Genomic DNA, 16,721 nt, shown 5'->3' with positions numbered 1-16,721 from the left:
CAAAATCAAGCTCCGCCACCGCCTGGACCCCCTGCACCGGCGCCGCCTCAAGCAGTTGCAAATACCGCAGGCCCTGCGGCGGCCGCTGTTCTGGCTCCCCATGGACACGGCCTGGCTGCACCCCTGCCCCCATTCAGTGAACTCGCAGATCCATTCACAGCGGCAGCACAATGGCGTCTGTGGATCGGGAGGCTGGAACACTACTTCATCGGAGTTCGGGAGACCGATGGCAGAGTCAAACGCTCTTTGCTCATGTGTTACGGTGGCGATGAACTATATGAGCGCTTCGAGACTTTACCAGACAGAGGTGGTGACCACGACTACGATGCCGCTGTCAGGGCACTGAATCTCTACTTCGACCCCAGAGTGAACCATGATTTCGAATGGTTCAAACTGCGCCAGGCACGACAGGGCGAATCAGAATCCATTGATACCTTCTACGCAAGGCTGCGAAAACTGGCTCTTGCTTGCGAACTCCCGGACCAGCGTCAGGAAATTCGCGCACAGCTTATCCAGGGGTGCAGGTCAGTGCAACTCAGACGCCTCATTCTTCGACAACCTCGAATCTCCCTGGATGAGATCCTTGTTCTTGCAAGATCGCATGAGCTTTCCAACGCCAGGGCCGATGAGATGCAGGCAGCCCTCGACCGGCCTGGTGTGGCAGCAAAGGCCACGCACATAAAAGAGGAGCACGTGGACGCGATTCGCCGACGGCCGCAACCCAAAAGAGGGAACTTCCAGACGACACCTCGCAACTCTTGCGGGAACTGCGGCATGGATCACCCCACCGCGGGAAAGTGTTTTGCGAAAGGCAAGGTTTGCTCGAACTGTGGGAAAATGAACCATTTTGCGAAGATGTGTCGCAGCAGCGGCAACCGCCGCCCCGGACCGAGTGGAAAGAGTCCTGCACAGGCCGTGCAACAGCTCTCACTGGAAGACCCCGGACCGTGCAGTGACGCTTCGAGATCGGCGTTTCGCCTCGATGATGATGATGACAACGTCTTCTTCGTCTCCTTTGTGGGAGAGAGGGTTCAAGGAAAAGGCCGCCCCGATGTGCGAAATATCCATTGCTGGCTCGCTGGTACAGGCGTTCATCGACACAGGGGCGTCAGTGAATGTGATGGACAGTACTCAATACGAACTACTATCTCCACGCCCTCCGTTATCTCCATCAAAGGCCAAGATCTATACCTATGACAGTGATGGCCCGCTCCCGCTACGTGGAGTAATCGAGGTTGTAGCCGCCTGCAACGACCATGAAGTCAAGACAAGGTTCCACGTGACTGGTGGGCGACGTGGCACGCTCCTCAGCTGCCACACGGCCGAAGATCTTCAACTGATTTTCTTTGCAAGACAGGTGCATGAGCTGCACGCGGATGCCATGCTCAAGGACATCCCATCCCTCTTTCGAGGACTCGGCTGCCTGAAGGGGAAAACCTTCAAACTGCACGTAGACCCCACCGTCCGACCAACAGCCCTCAGACACCGCAGGGTGCCGTTTCACTTGCGGCTGCAAGTGGAGGAAGAACTGCGAAAGCTTGAAGAGTTGGGCATCATAGAAAAAGTATCAGGCCCGACGCCTTGGGTTTCGCCCCTGGTGATAGCCCCAAAACCGAAACAACCGGGTGCTATACGCCTGTGCGTTGACATGTGCCTACCGAACAAGGCAGTGAAAAGGGAGAGGCACCTGACGCCCACCATGGACGACATTGTAGCGGACCTCAACTGTGCCCGCTGGTTCTCGTAGCTGGACCTCAATGCTGGGTACCACCAGCTTGAGCTACACCCGGACAGCCATAACATAACAAATTTCTCCACTCATGTGGGACTTCGAAGGTATAAGCGTTTGAGTTTTGGTGTGTCGTCGGCCGCCAAAGTATTTCAAAACGCCATTAAGGAAACACTCTCCGGACTGCCTGGAGTCATAAATCTAAGCGACGACATTCTTGTTTTCTCGAAGACCCTAGAGGAACACCATATGCACCTCCAAGCCACCTTACAACGGCTGGCTGATCACGGCCTCACCCTGCATCGAGACAAGTGCTCCTTTTACAAGGAGTCTGTGGATTTCTTCGGGTACATATTCTCCAGGGAGGGACTCCAAGTTGACCCGAAAAAAGCCGAAGCCATCCGAGCAGCACCCAAACCTACCTCGGCCACGGAGGTCAGGGGCTTCCTAGGGATGGCTACTTACTGTAGACGTTTCATCCCCGGCTTGGCATCCCTTTCAGAACCACTACGCGTCCTAACCAAGTCGGGCCAGCCCTGGGCATGGTCTGCCAGAGAAGATGAGGCTTTCACAGTGATCAAGAACGCGCTGATAGATGACAAAGTCATGGCCTACTTCAGACCTCACCAGCGCACAGAAGTGGTTGTTGATGCAAGTCCCGTCGGTCTAGGGGCTGTCCTCATGCAGGAAACAGAGGCTCACAAATGGGTACCAACAGCGTATGCAAGCAGGGCACTGACAGCAACTGAAATGAGGTATGCTCAAATAGAAAGGGAGGCCCTGGCCATCAAGTGGGCATGTCAGCACTTTCACCTCTACCTGTACGGCCATGAGTTCAGAGTCGTGTCAGACCACAAACCTCTTGAACCCCTATTCGCGGGGACGGCCAGGCTAGCTCCTCCTCAGATCGAGAGGTGGGCCGGCCAACTTCAGACTTATCGCTTTGAGGTTATATTCCGCCCTGGAGCGGACAATCCCGCTGATTTTCTGTCACGGCACCCCGGGACAACCACCACAGATCAAGGGTCAGCAGATGTGGAGGAAGTGGAGAAGTATGTAAGGATGGTGTCGCAAGAGGCTTGCCCAACTGCCCTCACTCTGGAAGTCATCGGAAAGGCCACCGATGAGGATGAGTGCCTCAACAAGGTGAAAACTACGCTAGCTAATCGAAGCTGGAAGCACTTCCTGGACAGTGTCACTGCTCTCACAGCTGCGGAACAACAATCAAGACAACAGTTGTGGAGGGCACAGAGCGAACTCAGTATCGGACCCCATAGAGCCTTTCTCCGGGGAACGGCGATAGTGATTCCCACCAAGCTACAGAAGGAGGTCGTGCGCCTGGCTCACCAAGGCCACCAAGGTGTGTCGAAAACTAAAGCAAGACTACGCAGCAAGGTATGGTTCCCCGGAATGGATGCGGCGGTGGAAGAGGAAGTTAGCGCCTGTCACTCGTGCACCATCACAAGCAAGGACCCGGCTCCTCACCCAGTGATAACCGAAGACCCGTGCTGCGAACCATGGTCCAAAGTGAGCGTGGATTTCGGGTCTTTCCCTGATGGACGACATACCCTGGTGCTGATAGACTCTTACTCACGATTCCCCATCGTGGAGGTGGTGCCCTTCACCGCGTTCGCACGTGTGAAGAAAGCTCTGGACAAGGTCTTCGCCATGATGGGCCTGCCGGAAGAAATGAGATTAGATAACGGCCCGCCCTTCCAGGTAAAGGACTTTCAAGCCTACCTCGCCGCCCGAGGCATCCATCACCGGAAAGTCACCCCGCAATGGCCCCAGGCAAATGGGGAAGTCGAGAGATTTATGCGAACTCTGAATCGCGCACTCCAGATTGGGGTAGAGAAGAGAGAGGATGCCGAAGAATGTCTGTCTCAATTTCTACGTGCATACCGACAAACGCTACACTCCACCACGCGTTGTGCCCCAGCGCATTTACTCTTTAAAAAAGTGCCAAGGGACTGTGTACCTGCAGCACCCTCGTGGTGCCCACCTGCAATAAACCAAAGTGCCACCCAAGAGCGACGAAGGCGCACAAATGATAACGCGAGCCAAGCGAGGAGAGCCCAAGCTCGGTCCCTGGTAGTTGGAGATAAGGTGGTCCTTAAAAACAGACATCGGAACTCGAAATATGACACCGCTTTTGAACCTGAGGTGTGGGAGATTGTAAATGTCCATGGCACCATGGTATCGGCGATCAGACGCACGAGAGCTGTAACACGAAACGTGTCGTGGTTCAAGCGCATCGCTCAAGGGCATGGAAGTGCCAGTTCGCGGTCCGAAGGAGTGGAGGACGAAGAACAAGAACAGTGTGGAAATGAATCACCGGCAAGTCCGCGAGAAGAAACAATCCCGCCAAGGCCGGAGCTGGAAGAGAACACCGGTCCAGCGAATGTCCCGAATGAAGTCCAAAATCCGCCAGAACGACACGAGGAAGTCGAGGAGAGGGAGAGCCAGCGAAGCCAGAGATACCATCTTCGGCCAAATCCAACTCCTAGCCAGAGACTATGCTTGGAGAATGGGTCCGCCGAAGAGACTCCCATGACCGGGACTATTGATCCGTTAGTTTGGAGGAATGTAGTAACGGAGCCACCCGGCCCGTTCACGTACGCACACACGCACGCATACACCTCAGGGGCGGGGTAGCCCCTGAGTATAAATAAACGGCCGGAAGACCGCTGGTGGTCTTTGGCCCTAGTCAGTAGAGAGTGTCCGTGTGTTTATTGGTACAGTTGATAAGGCCCCACGACGTGGCATAGGTTAACCTGGCCCCTGGTATCACAGACATCACAATTAGTAACCCCCTTCTCACAACAACCCCCGGTAAAAACATGAAAAGGGGTGGATGGAGCGCCCCCCTCGAAGACGGGAAGGGAGCTATGCCTCTGTCCGCGTATGGAATGGCAGGTGCAAGCTGGGGGAGTGTTTGCTTTCTCTCCCTGACAGGGTTCCAATAAAGCAACGGGGCACGTGCTTTCAGTCAGCATCCGTCACTGTACCACGTGAGTGACAGGTCTAGTCTAATGTCGGTCACGCATCAGATAACGCAAACCTAATTAGCCACCCACCCTTGGTCTTAATAACTTCTTTAAAATGCATAGCATTGCGTATGACAATGTCAGACTTTATAAAATCACAATTCAAATTCAAGACAAATCTCTCCCTTCAAACATGGGAAAATGTCAAAGCCCAATCACGCCCGAAGAGCGCCATGTCAAGAACAGTTTTGATTTGTTGGCCCGAGAGACTGCCCTCTTCTTGGGACTAGTCTTGAAGGGAGGAGGGAACCCAGGGAAAGCCCAGTTTAACTTTATAACTTTTATGGAAGGCTCATAAATAATTATTTATTTAACCACACGATGAGTAAATTTGAGTCATTAATGGAAAGGTCTCTATCACCGAGAGGGGCATAACACTATAGGGACAAGGGAAGAGTCGGATGAGACTAGAGAGGGAGGGAGAGTGGCAGAAGAGGCGGAGGGACAGGCGTGAACTGGCGAAGACGGACAGCACGTGTGCGTGAGGCAGAGTGACAGCCACGGAGGATGCGTGTGCACGACCAGAGAAGTGGCGAAGGCAGAGAGGTGGGCGGACCTCTCATTCAGGGGAGGGAGGAGGAGGGCGCCGGGCAGCTTTTCACTTTTAACAGGAGCTCTGGCTCAGCCCGCATGGATTTGGATGTTTGCCACGGAGGAGCCGTCTGTGTCTTGTCATCCTCCAGATTGCTCTAAGCAGCACGGACGGCTGGGAGAGGTGCTGAGGCTGAGCCCCGCCTCGCGCCGCTGTACGGGAGCGCTGCTGCTCGGCTGCCGGTCTGGGCTGCGCTCAGAGCTCCAGCAGAGACGCCGATCCGTGGGGACGGGACACCGGCCGCAGCCCCAGCCCCGCCGCTGCCGCACACCCCTGCCTCCACCTGAGGCTGACCGCGCGTCTTATCGCCTTTACACAGACTGCCTGTGCAGCAGGTCGTCCTTATACTCAGCTGGCGCGCGGCATCAGATGTTGAAGGCGGACACTCGTCCTGTTTTGATCGCATATTTGGCACCCAGTAATCCAGGCATTTTTCGTGATTGGACCTCAAACAATGGGAATTCAGTTAATCTGTTTTTGCTTCGTGATTAATGCATGGATGCAAGGTAACAAGTTTACGTGTGTTCAACCACCCGTCCTCATTCTGTCCGTCCATCTATGCATACAACGTCTGGTCCTCCCTCCTCCCATCATTTTATACAGCCATTCCTTTCCTCTTCTCCTTCTTTGTCTCCTTTCTTTTCTTCCTTTCTCACTCTTTCTCTCTCCTTTTCTTTCCCTTCTCCTTACATTTCCTTTCTTTCCTCTTTTTATCCTTCCTTTCAACCTTATTTCATTTACCCACATATGCCCTTTTCCCTCCCACTTTACTTCTTCTCTCCATTCTTTCTTATACAGTGATTACTTTCCAGCGTTCTAATTGTATTCTTTTTCCTTGTTGTTTGTATATTGGTAGTGTTTCAAATGTCGAATTTAACAACTCTCCATATAATAAACTCAATATAAAATGAACACCTGCCCTTTCAGTGGTGGACTTTCGTGGCTGTCAGAGTGAAGTGTGTGTTTTTGAGAGGAGTTTCGCGCACACTCATGTAACCTCATGGATTCCCTGCCTTTCTCTTTTTCCGCTTTTAAAGTGTCCCTGCAAGGAGACTCCCAGAGGAGGCTGTACAAGGATCTGCTGAAGAACTACAACCCCCTGGAAAGACCTGTGGCCAATGACTCCCACCCACTCACGGTGACCTTTGGCCTCAGTCTCATGCAGATCATGGATGTGGTAAATACAGACTCACTCTTTGTACTCCTGTGCTCAGGGCAGGGAATGGTGATTGTCTTGCTATTGGTATTTAGGTGTGTGGTTGTGGTGTCCGGCGTCTTGTTAGTGTTCCTGTTGACAACCCGATGAAATTATTCAAAGTTTAAATGTGTTAGAGTTCACAACCCTTCCGATGGATGTTAGATAAAACGTGTGTATCAAGTGATCAGAACTTGTATCCTGTATCCTTTGTTGAAACTCTGCCCACAGCCAGAGGCTAGTGACCATGTTTCTCTCCCAGTGCATCCTCACAGCTCCCTCGAAATAGAGGAAAATAACTTCATTACCACTTAGGATAGTTTTAAAAAGAATAGGATTTATCCAGATGCTATGGTTTGTACCAAAAGACCAAAAGAAACAAGACATAACGTCAGAAGGATCAGGTCCCCTGAAAACTGGAAGTTCATACATTTCCTTTAGTTATTCTTGGCCTGGTTAAAGTTATCTGTTGGACGTGTAACAATCAGAGTTCGACCTTGTAGCAGTACAGCTGCAGAGACATCAACTTTAAAACCCGGCCATATTAGGATGAACAGAGCCTTATTTTGCCAAACCCTTTGGTACTTTGAAATGTAAGTCTCTGTTTTCCGTCCATCAGCGGTCTTCCTAAATTCTCCCCCTTTGTTGTGGATCCTAGGAGAATTAATAGAGACCAGCTCTTTAAAGGCACAATGTTTCACTTGCACCAACTGGTGAGTTTTATTAATTAATGGAGTCTGATAATTGGTGTTTACAATAATTTATTGCTCATTCAGCATCTTAACTAGGGCAGTTGTTGGATTTGCACCTTAAGAAGAAACATACATATTGAAACAGTGTGGGTTGTGGGAGCGTGACCTGGTCAGTACCTCACACGTAGAGTGGTGTAGGCTTAATCCTGACAAGTCTATTCAACGTGCGCCTGTAATCGACCAATCCTCAGGGATAGTTTTAGGGAAAGGCTATACTAGACAGCTGCCTAGGGGACCACCAGCAAATCGGGTGGCAAATTATAAGCATCAATGGCTTCCCCTATGCCAGGGGAAGAAGAGGGCAGATGCCAATTCACATTGCTTGGCAATAATGTCTGTTGCATATATGCTCATCTGGTGTGACTCTGTTGCAGAATTTGAACAACATCTCGATCTATCTCTAACATACTTTTCAAATGGGAGATTTTAAATATCTCTTTCAGGGACATTTTTGTCCCTATCCATTTCTAAAATGTGGAATAACATTACTTGTGGCAAGCAGACATCGGTCCCACTACACTCCCGAAAACTGTCGAGAATTCTCTGTCTAACAGATACAGAGACAAGACTGTGAATACCTTTTGTACCGCCAAATTGTACTTTAGAGTGACGCGTTAAGGGTGATACTTTGCTTGTCCTCCTTTCTTCCTTGATTTCATTGTTGGTTTTGTAAATTCCTTTGCAAGCAGGTGTGTGCTTAACCTGCTATGGTAATACAGTGCCACCTCATTCCATAGTCTTCAACCTTGATTACTAAGAACATTCTTCATTTCAGGCTAGATTTAATAGATTAACAGGATATTTCGAACTTTTAGTTTAGTACACACAGGGAATAACAGCACAATAACACACAACCGAAATATGCAAACTGAGTTATGGCAATGGCATTCAGATGATTAGCTACATATCTTTGGTATAGAGTGTGTTAACGTTAGTACTTTAATTGCCGGTGACTATTTGGGGATTATGAATATATCTTTCTGTGTTGTTTTCATTTCATAAGTCTCTTGTGGAAAGGGTGCTTTCTTTCTTTTGCCGCTGTGTCACCATGTTTACAATGGCTATTTTAGATATTACCTCTCAGTCCATATGCCATTTATAGGCATGAGAGCTGTGTTCACTTCTTTGGGGAGCCACAGCAGTCAATGTACACATGTACTTGTTTGTGGGTAAGAACAGGAGGCAGGAGGAGGTCTTGCATTCTTCACATCGTTGTGTCATGGCTGAGGCAAAAAGTGGATTGTGGGACTTCAAAGAGTTATGTATTCTACCTTCTTTGCATATTCTCTTGTGAAAATGTCTAATACATCACATTAACAGCCCCAGTCCCAGAGATAATGTCTAATTTCTACAGTTGGAGTAGAATACACTTTACCTCTACTCCTCTGATCTTTATCTCGATAACTAGCTTCGAGCTGGAATCCTATAATCTTTGTACTGGAATTTGTGGTCAATATGATTTATCCTTGTCCACTAACAAGTCCTGATCTCTACAACTAGCCTTGATTTGAACCCAAAATGATTTTTGCCTCGCCACCCTCACGTCCCATGTCTTTGTATTTAACTGTCGAATTCAAATACTTCTCCCTAGAAGGGTTCAACTTCAAAAGGTGGTTAAAGAATAGTACAATAAAAATAATCTTAATGTTCATACAAATTCATGCAATTTACGCGGATAATGTGCACCCGTCACTCACCAGCATCTATTCTGCACTACCACTCCACCCACAAAAAGAGCATCCTTTAAACCATTGCTCTTTGTTTCTGCAGAGGGAGCAGGGGGCAGTTGGATTAAATAAATCTACGTGAGACAGGTCCCTGCCGCCCATCCATGAATCTTTTACAGGCTGTGTGTTCTGGCGCCGGACACAAGATTTACAGGGCTATCGAAAGAACATCACATGTCCATAAAACACAAAACAAAGCTACTTTCCACACCACCGGGAGTGTCAGCCTTTCACATCGCTTGAGTGGGAAACACATAGGTGTGACTCCTTATCCTCAACAGTGTGTTCTATAAGGGGTGCTGTTTGGGAACTTTGATTTTGCAGCCTTTTTGTTACTTAATAAAAAGGGAGCAAAGAGATGGCTGTTGTCCTCTCCCACCATCCAGTCAGCTCCACAGGATCTGTGTTAAAAGAATATACATGTAAAGATTGATGGAAGGAGCGTCGTGTTCACAAAAAGTCTTTAGTCCAGTACTGTATTCCAAAGTTTTATTTTTGAAAATGAATCCAACATCTGCAACAATTTTTTTTCTCCAATAGAACAAGTGTCCAATCACATGTAGATTCAGTAACACAGTTCCATCCAAATCAATGTTTCTTAATCCAAAATAATAACTTAGAGCAGCCGCTGGGGGTCGCGTAACTAATCTTTACATGCTTGGATCTTGTGTGGCATTAACGGTAGACCCCTGGAAGAAGAGCGCGCAGATTTTTTTACAGTGCATTGTTATTATTGCATTGATTTTCTCTGTGCTTGTCGAGTCACCCTTACCGTTGTGAACTTAGCCTTAAAAGAATATACACGCCAGGCATCGCTTATCCATCTCCCTCTGTGAGGTCTTCACTTACCCCTGATGTCATGAGACTGTCCCATGAAAGAATCTTTTGATTTGATATCAGGAGGCTTTTAGTAGTAAAACATAAATGATTCCCCAACACTGGAGGGAACATGAGTCCTGTTTTATAGTAACCTCCAATAAATCATCAGACAGTTAGATTAAGAACAGATATCAACAGCGAGGAGAAGGCAAAGAAGTTCCGGGACATTGTTCTTTTCTTAAGGCCGGACTCAGGGAATAAGACACAGTGGTCTCTCGGGATCGAGCACATGGACCATATCAGATGCCTCTCTAAACCCAACATGCAAGCAGTGGAAATGAGTCCAAAGCACCGTTGGCGGACTAAGAACTGAAAACAGCAAGAGTAGTAGTGTCTGCCTTAGAATGAGTCCATTGGCAGATGGTGGAGTTCTGAACTGAGTTCAAAGTCCTTTGCTCCATCCATATGGTTTTCTGCCGCTAGCTGCAGAAGCTGGTTTCAAAACCGCAGAGTGACCATGTACCTACCAAGCTGAGGCAAACTCAAACAAAGCACCAACAGAACCCAGTGCTGATCAAACACTTGAGCAATGATCAATCACTGGTATTTGTGGAGAGTGCTTCACTTTTCAGCATGGTATTACCTGGGTCATGGTTGGCATGATGTGGAGCTTGTGCACCTCATGAAGTGTTGTCGCCCCTCATGCTGTCTGCTTGTTGTTAGTTGTAACAAATACATCTATTCAATTCCGCTCGAGGAGAACTCGATTCTTCATTTGAGGTGAGCTTTTCTTAGGTTTACAGCACCTACGCCAGCGTCCATCCATTATTCCTTCACAGCAGCCTAGTCACTCGGAGCATACTATAAGCACATACATATAACGCCGTGGATAGTTCACTTGGTTAATTCAACCTCAGACAAATTCTCCTGGAGGCATCTCATGACCCCAGTATGAGTACATGCCAATTAACCCTTTCGATGCTGATGACGAGCTGAGCTCGTCATCACCCACGGGTGTCGTGTGCTGATGACGAGCTCAGCTCGTCATGGTGCCACTAAAATGGTATTTTCCAGCACAGGGGGGGGAAAACGCCCAGCAGCCATGTGGTTAAAGAACTGCCATTTAAACAGTAAATAAGAAACACATTTTCCCATTGTTTTTAGCAGAGATCTGAATCTCTTTCAGTTTTCACATGTTGTGTTCTCTCTACATACCAAATCGTTATCTTAGTTCTGTACATTACTATTACAAGGCTGCTCATTACTCTTCATTGGTAGTATCAGAATAAAGACCTGAAAGTTCTCCTATCACGTGACATAAAACAGTCAGAAAAAAATGAAACAAACTGAACGAGGCTAATGTTGTTTTTCTATGAAGTAAAACCTTCATATCAACTGAGGGAATAGCACCAATCAATGAAATTTTTTCAAAAACAGTAAGAATAGTCAATCTCTTAGTGAACGGTGGGAAGGGGCCTTCATTTCAGACGCTTCCTGCTAAAATGTAAGGCTAAACCTCAGATTTATGGCTAAACCACTGGGATTATATTTTGAAGCAAGAGTTCACAGTTTTTCCTACATGAGTTGAACCCACAGATCAATGCAGGGGACAGTATATTGCTCCAGTTCACTATCAACTGCCACCCTAGTGCCATCACCCTAGATAAGGCAAACAAAGAAAGGAATGATTGTGACAAACGTGTCCCTTTACTTCCTCAGCGGTAAAAAGCTAGCGTCTCCGAAAAGATAAAATGTGTCCAACTCCTATGGTTAATAGACAACCTATGAAGCAAGCATTGGCAAAGCTAATAGTTCTTGCCTTTGTGAACTCGTGGCTTTGTCAATGGGTTTTAGCCATGCTGCTCAGCATCCCTGATGCTCTGCAGCATGATTAAAGTAAAAGCAAGATTGACAAGCGGAGACATGAATATGAAACAGGCAAATGAGAAAAGCCAGCCAATGGTAAGCAATGGACAGGCTTCAAGTTCCTCTCTGTACTTGGTAAGCCACAATATGCCTTTCTTCAGACAGTGAATGCACTGTCTAGGAGGCTGGATCTAAAAACGGGACCTAAACATAAATATGGTCTGAATGCAAGGGATCATAGGCAAGAATTTTATAATTTTTATAAAATGATTGTAGATACCTTGCTGTTCAGCCAATCTGTTTTATTAAACACTCTGTGACTATCCCCTTCCTAAAATATGTTAAAAAATCCAGAAAGGTTTGTTACAAGTGAAAAAAAGTATATTTATGAAAGGTGTGCCTAGCGTATCCAAAATGATGCAGAGGGGTAATGCCTTTTCAAGCTTTTTTGAATTTGAAAATCTCTACCGCACAAGCATAGGCACATCCGTGGTACCCTTTTCAAACATAAACATTGATGTATCCCAGTTCTTTACTCCTGAATATACATTTTTACAAAATTACACAGGCGAAAGTTAAAAACAAGCAAGAATAGTCCCTTAGATTAGCAGAAAACTAAGAGGTATCTTGTTAGCCCATCGTAAAAAGCTACACTATAGTGCTGTACCGATTAATACTAATGATTAACACATTTTGGGGCATATGTATGAACAAGCCCTTTTGCGATTACTTAATAGCGAATTGCTAATAAGGAATCGCAAAATGCTATGTATGTAGGAATCGCAATAATAATTGCGAATCCTTAATATTCCTTGATTGCGAATCGCAAATCGCAATTAAGGAATACCTTCCCATTCATTCCTATGGGCGTAGAGGCCTATAGGAATGAATGGGAAAAATAAGGACACCCTGATGCACCCCTAAAATTAGCATGTGTGCACATGTGGCGCACATACATGCCCTAAGGGCATGTATGTGTGCCACATGACACTTTGAAAAAAGCCCAAAAGTGCTTTTTTCAAAGAATTCGCAAATTTCCACCAACTTTTAGTTGGTGGTAATTTGCGATTTCTTATTCCAAATTCACACAACTTAGGTGTTTTCTACATCGCATGTAAGGAATCGCAATTTCGATTCCTTAAATGCAATCGCAAAATAGAGAATCACAAATTTTGAGATTCTCTCATTTGCGATGCCCTTTGCCTTTTCCCATTCGCAAACGGGCCGAGTCTGAGAATCGGCCCGTTTGCGAACAGGAAAAGGGCTTGATACATATGCCCCTTAATCAAGTACCAATGAGCAATGCAAACACATTCAAATTGATCCTGTGATGCCTATGAGGTCTAATGTGGTTCCATTCTTCACGGAAAGTTGTATCGTATTTAGTCTCTGTTAATCGGGGGTGTCAATTGTGCGCACATACTTATTGTTAGTAAGCAGTAACACCTAACCATTGCCCTGAATTATGAGTTCAACTCCTTGGAATGGGGAATAACTGTGCAAGTACCGAATTTTTTTTCCAAGTGGCCTAGCGCACACATTTCCCTCCTGCTTTGAGCCGGTAGTAAATATATGTGGGGTCTTCTGTGTAGGGTAGAAGACTGGGGTATGGATGGTAGGGGAGCATTGGGGAAGGTCAGGTTTAGGAGAGCGAGCATTGAATGGCCCCCATGGCCAGAGAAAAGCCGTTTTACTAACTTGAATTAACGGCCAGTTAAATCAGTTATAGTGTTTTTGTTGGAAATACCACCCCTGGATTATTAGTCAAGTCCCTAGAATGGAATTCCAGAAAACGTCTGCTTTCCTGTTCTCATTTTGTGAAGAGAAATAAGGATGTTACTCCTGTGATACATCATCTTAACACATCCTAAAACCATATTTCATGTTCCTGATTAGCCGGTGACTTTAGAATTTCAAGAATAACTCCACATATATTAAGAGAAAAACTAACCTTCACTGGGCGCTCCTTAGAGGCTATGAGGACCAACCGAGATGTTCAGATCCATCAGCGTCACATCCAACCTGCCCTTTGCCTTCCAATTCCCTAGACGCAATCCGCGAAGAGATCAGGGAAACAGTGGGTATCAATCAGTGTCAATATCACTGTCACCTAAATTGAAATATTAACGTTCTCTCAAGCATGCCCAAAATCTGCCTCCTGCTTCACCTTTTATGCTTTCAGACTCTTTTTGCTGTCAGCGCTTTATCACATTACTTTATATATGTTGTAATGTTATTGATTATCCCAGTTTTTGTCAGATTAACTTTAATCTTAAACTTGGTTTAAGTACATCTGTCATGCTGACTTCTAGCTACTGAGTGTCTGTGACAGGTAACCAGTGCGGAGTCTGTATTTTGAATTTCACTGGCCCTTTGGAGGCCGGGTAGAGCCCAACTTAGAGTGACGTGTATGATTCAAGGAGTAGGAAATACATATTTAATAAACCTATAGATATGGGTCATTTGTATCAGACCAGCATATCGACGTAATTATTGCATTGGGATCTGTAAGGGCTTCTTTGTGATTGATTGATCTGGGATGCCCAAAAACCACAGCATCGCTCAGAGAGGAGGCGGGTCACCTTGCATTTAATGGTCACAGCCAGACACAGCCTCAAAGGTCACCTAAACCCTATGATTGACAGGGAGGCTGCACTGACCAGCAGACCCCACACTTTCTTACTCTTATGACAAAGGGCTACTCGAAGAACGTAAGGATACCTGGCATTGCATTGTCCAGGTTTAGATCCCGGGTGGGGGAATACCACAAAAATGCTGCTGAACGCTCGACTCGGAGAAGGGAGGTGGGTATTCCCTGCCTGTGTGGAGCAGGTGGTGAGCGAAAGCTTCTCAGACTTGCCTCTGGGACCCATTAAGCTGAAGGATACACTACAGCTCACTAATTAGCTTTGGTAAAAAATCAATGCCTGTTGCAAAACAGAATTGATTCTAAATAATTCTGCTTTACACCTGGACCGAGAGGTCCGCGTTCCCCGGTGACAGCTTCAGCTTGAGGCCTGGGCGGCTTCTGTCTTGTAAAAGTTCTGTTCTTTTCCTGCGATGATGTGTGGGTTTCACAGTCAACAGAGACCAGTGGCGAGGCACAGTTGCATGGAGCGTGTTCTCATTCATATGTGTGTGATCACAACCTTCTGGAGCAGCCAAGTGTTCTGATCCGACAATGGGTGACGTGGTCCAGCTGCGCCGAGGGTTACGTATTTTAGTGTCTGTTGCGGCAGTACCACAGGCCCTGTGTGTAATATGAGGCGTGGTTTCCCAATGCAGGGACAGGTAGGACATACTTACAAGGAAAATCTCCTCTCCGTTTCCCACAACCATTTCTGTTTATGTTTTTATTGTAAAAATAAAATAAAAGCCAACGCCCTCTCCACACTATAGCTGTACAATTGTCCCAAATGGAAATCTCACAAGAAGCCAGTGTTGGAGCTCAGGGTGAGGTCATAAAACACCGTGATTTTGATGACTTCGATATGATTTTCTGCGTGCGCAACAAGCAATCCTTTTGTGACTTAGCAAAGTTTCAAGTAGAACCCACGATACAAACATTCGCTGGGAGACATTCTGCCGAACATTACCGGGATTCCAGTAGCGAGGCATTTTTCCCATATAATGTACTAACATCGCAGGCAAAGCCGGAACATTACCCACTTTCAGAATCCAGAAGTAGCCACGAGAAAAAAAGCACCTGTGAAATCCTCAGTTGATACTTTGTTTCTAAATTTCGTTACCAAAAACTAACATCTCTAAAACATTTCATAATCATTTTTTAGTTACTGAGAGATGCTCCATGATCGCCTGAAACACGCTGCACCATCGCTTCCTGTTCAAATCCCACTTGAGGCTTCCTTCTTTTTAAACAGAAAGATTTATAATTAGCAACCACGATTGCCTTAATATATACCTAAACCAACACAGAGCACTGGGGAAATGATTATATAGTGGTGGTGGTGCCTTTGGGGAGGCACCCCCTTCACTGCGTTGGCCGCTCCAGGCTGGAACGCATTCCCCTGCTCGTCAGCGCTACTAAATATGTCGGTTCCTTTAAGCGCGGTATAAAAACTTGGCTATTTAACTGTGTCTTTTAATTTGTGTTCCACGTTCGAGATCAATTGTCGATAACCTGAATCGCCATGACAGTGGCGGCTGGCATGTACAGAGGGTGGTGAGGTGAGTCGGTAAAAAAAAAAAGACAATGAATAGGTAAAAAAATTAATTACATTTACCAGCCTGGCACGACATCCTCCTTGCTTGGGTCTTCTTGAGGAAGGCAGGCTCAAGTGGGGGGCAGCAAACTGCACTAGCCAAACCTGGCGCTGCTCTAATGCAGCATGAGAGAAGCACCAGGATTAGATGGAGCGGCCTCCTTCAGCGCACCAGAGGACACTGGAACCCTATGCTTTCTCTAACTCAGATGTTCTAGACAGCTGGGTTAGAGAAGGTTGAAATATGCATGTCTGGCTGACTGCCGCAATACGGCCGTCCACAGAGACATCCACTCTTTAAACTTAAAGTACCCTGCCCATCACTGCTCTCTGCTGCTGCCAATCAGCAGATGACTGCCTCTGTCCTGACGCCCGCCTTGGGGCAGGGTTTTTGAAAAATAAAATGGTAATAAATTAACTTTATTACCATTCAATTTTTCATCTCTGGGGGCAATTTAATTAGTGGTATGACACCCCTTCCCCTTAATGGAGGAGCCGCACAACACTCTATAGAGGAGCTGCACACTTTATTAGAGCCATTTGATTTGATGTGAGTTGTTAGACCCGGGATCCCTGGTTGGCTGAGGTAGGTACTTTAGGCCAAATAGGGACCTGCGGTTCCACGTCAGGGTAAGGAAATTCACCTTCTGAGATAGCCCCGCTCACCCCCTCGGGCGCTTGGCACGAGCAACCAGGCTTATCTTCAAGGAAAATGTGCAAAGTATTTGCAACCATGCTCACAGCAACCCAATGATGACACCACAAATAGAC

General features: G+C 46.8%; 1 protein-coding gene across 1 annotated transcript in view; it reads left to right on the top strand.

Moving 5' to 3' along the window:
- The first annotated feature begins 5,287 nt into the window (after positions 1-5,287).
- The window catches only part of CHRNA7 (cholinergic receptor nicotinic alpha 7 subunit), a 583,962-nt gene continuing 572,528 nt past the window's right edge, over positions 5,288-16,721 (top strand). Inside the window, exons 1-2 of the mRNA XM_086959023.1 lie at positions 5,288-5,874; positions 6,406-6,545. Of these exons, the coding sequence (XP_086815149.1) occupies positions 5,823-5,874; positions 6,406-6,545 (192 nt within the window). The 5' untranslated portion in view covers positions 5,288-5,822. The remainder of the gene's footprint in view (positions 5,875-6,405; positions 6,546-16,721) is intronic.

Source organism: Lissotriton vulgaris, chromosome 2_1 (assembly GCF_964263255.1).
Source record: "Lissotriton vulgaris chromosome 2_1, aLisVul1.2, whole genome shotgun sequence".
NCBI classification, from domain to species: domain Eukaryota; kingdom Metazoa; phylum Chordata; class Amphibia; order Caudata; family Salamandridae; genus Lissotriton; species Lissotriton vulgaris.
This window is presented reverse-complemented; position numbering and strand designations above follow the sequence as displayed.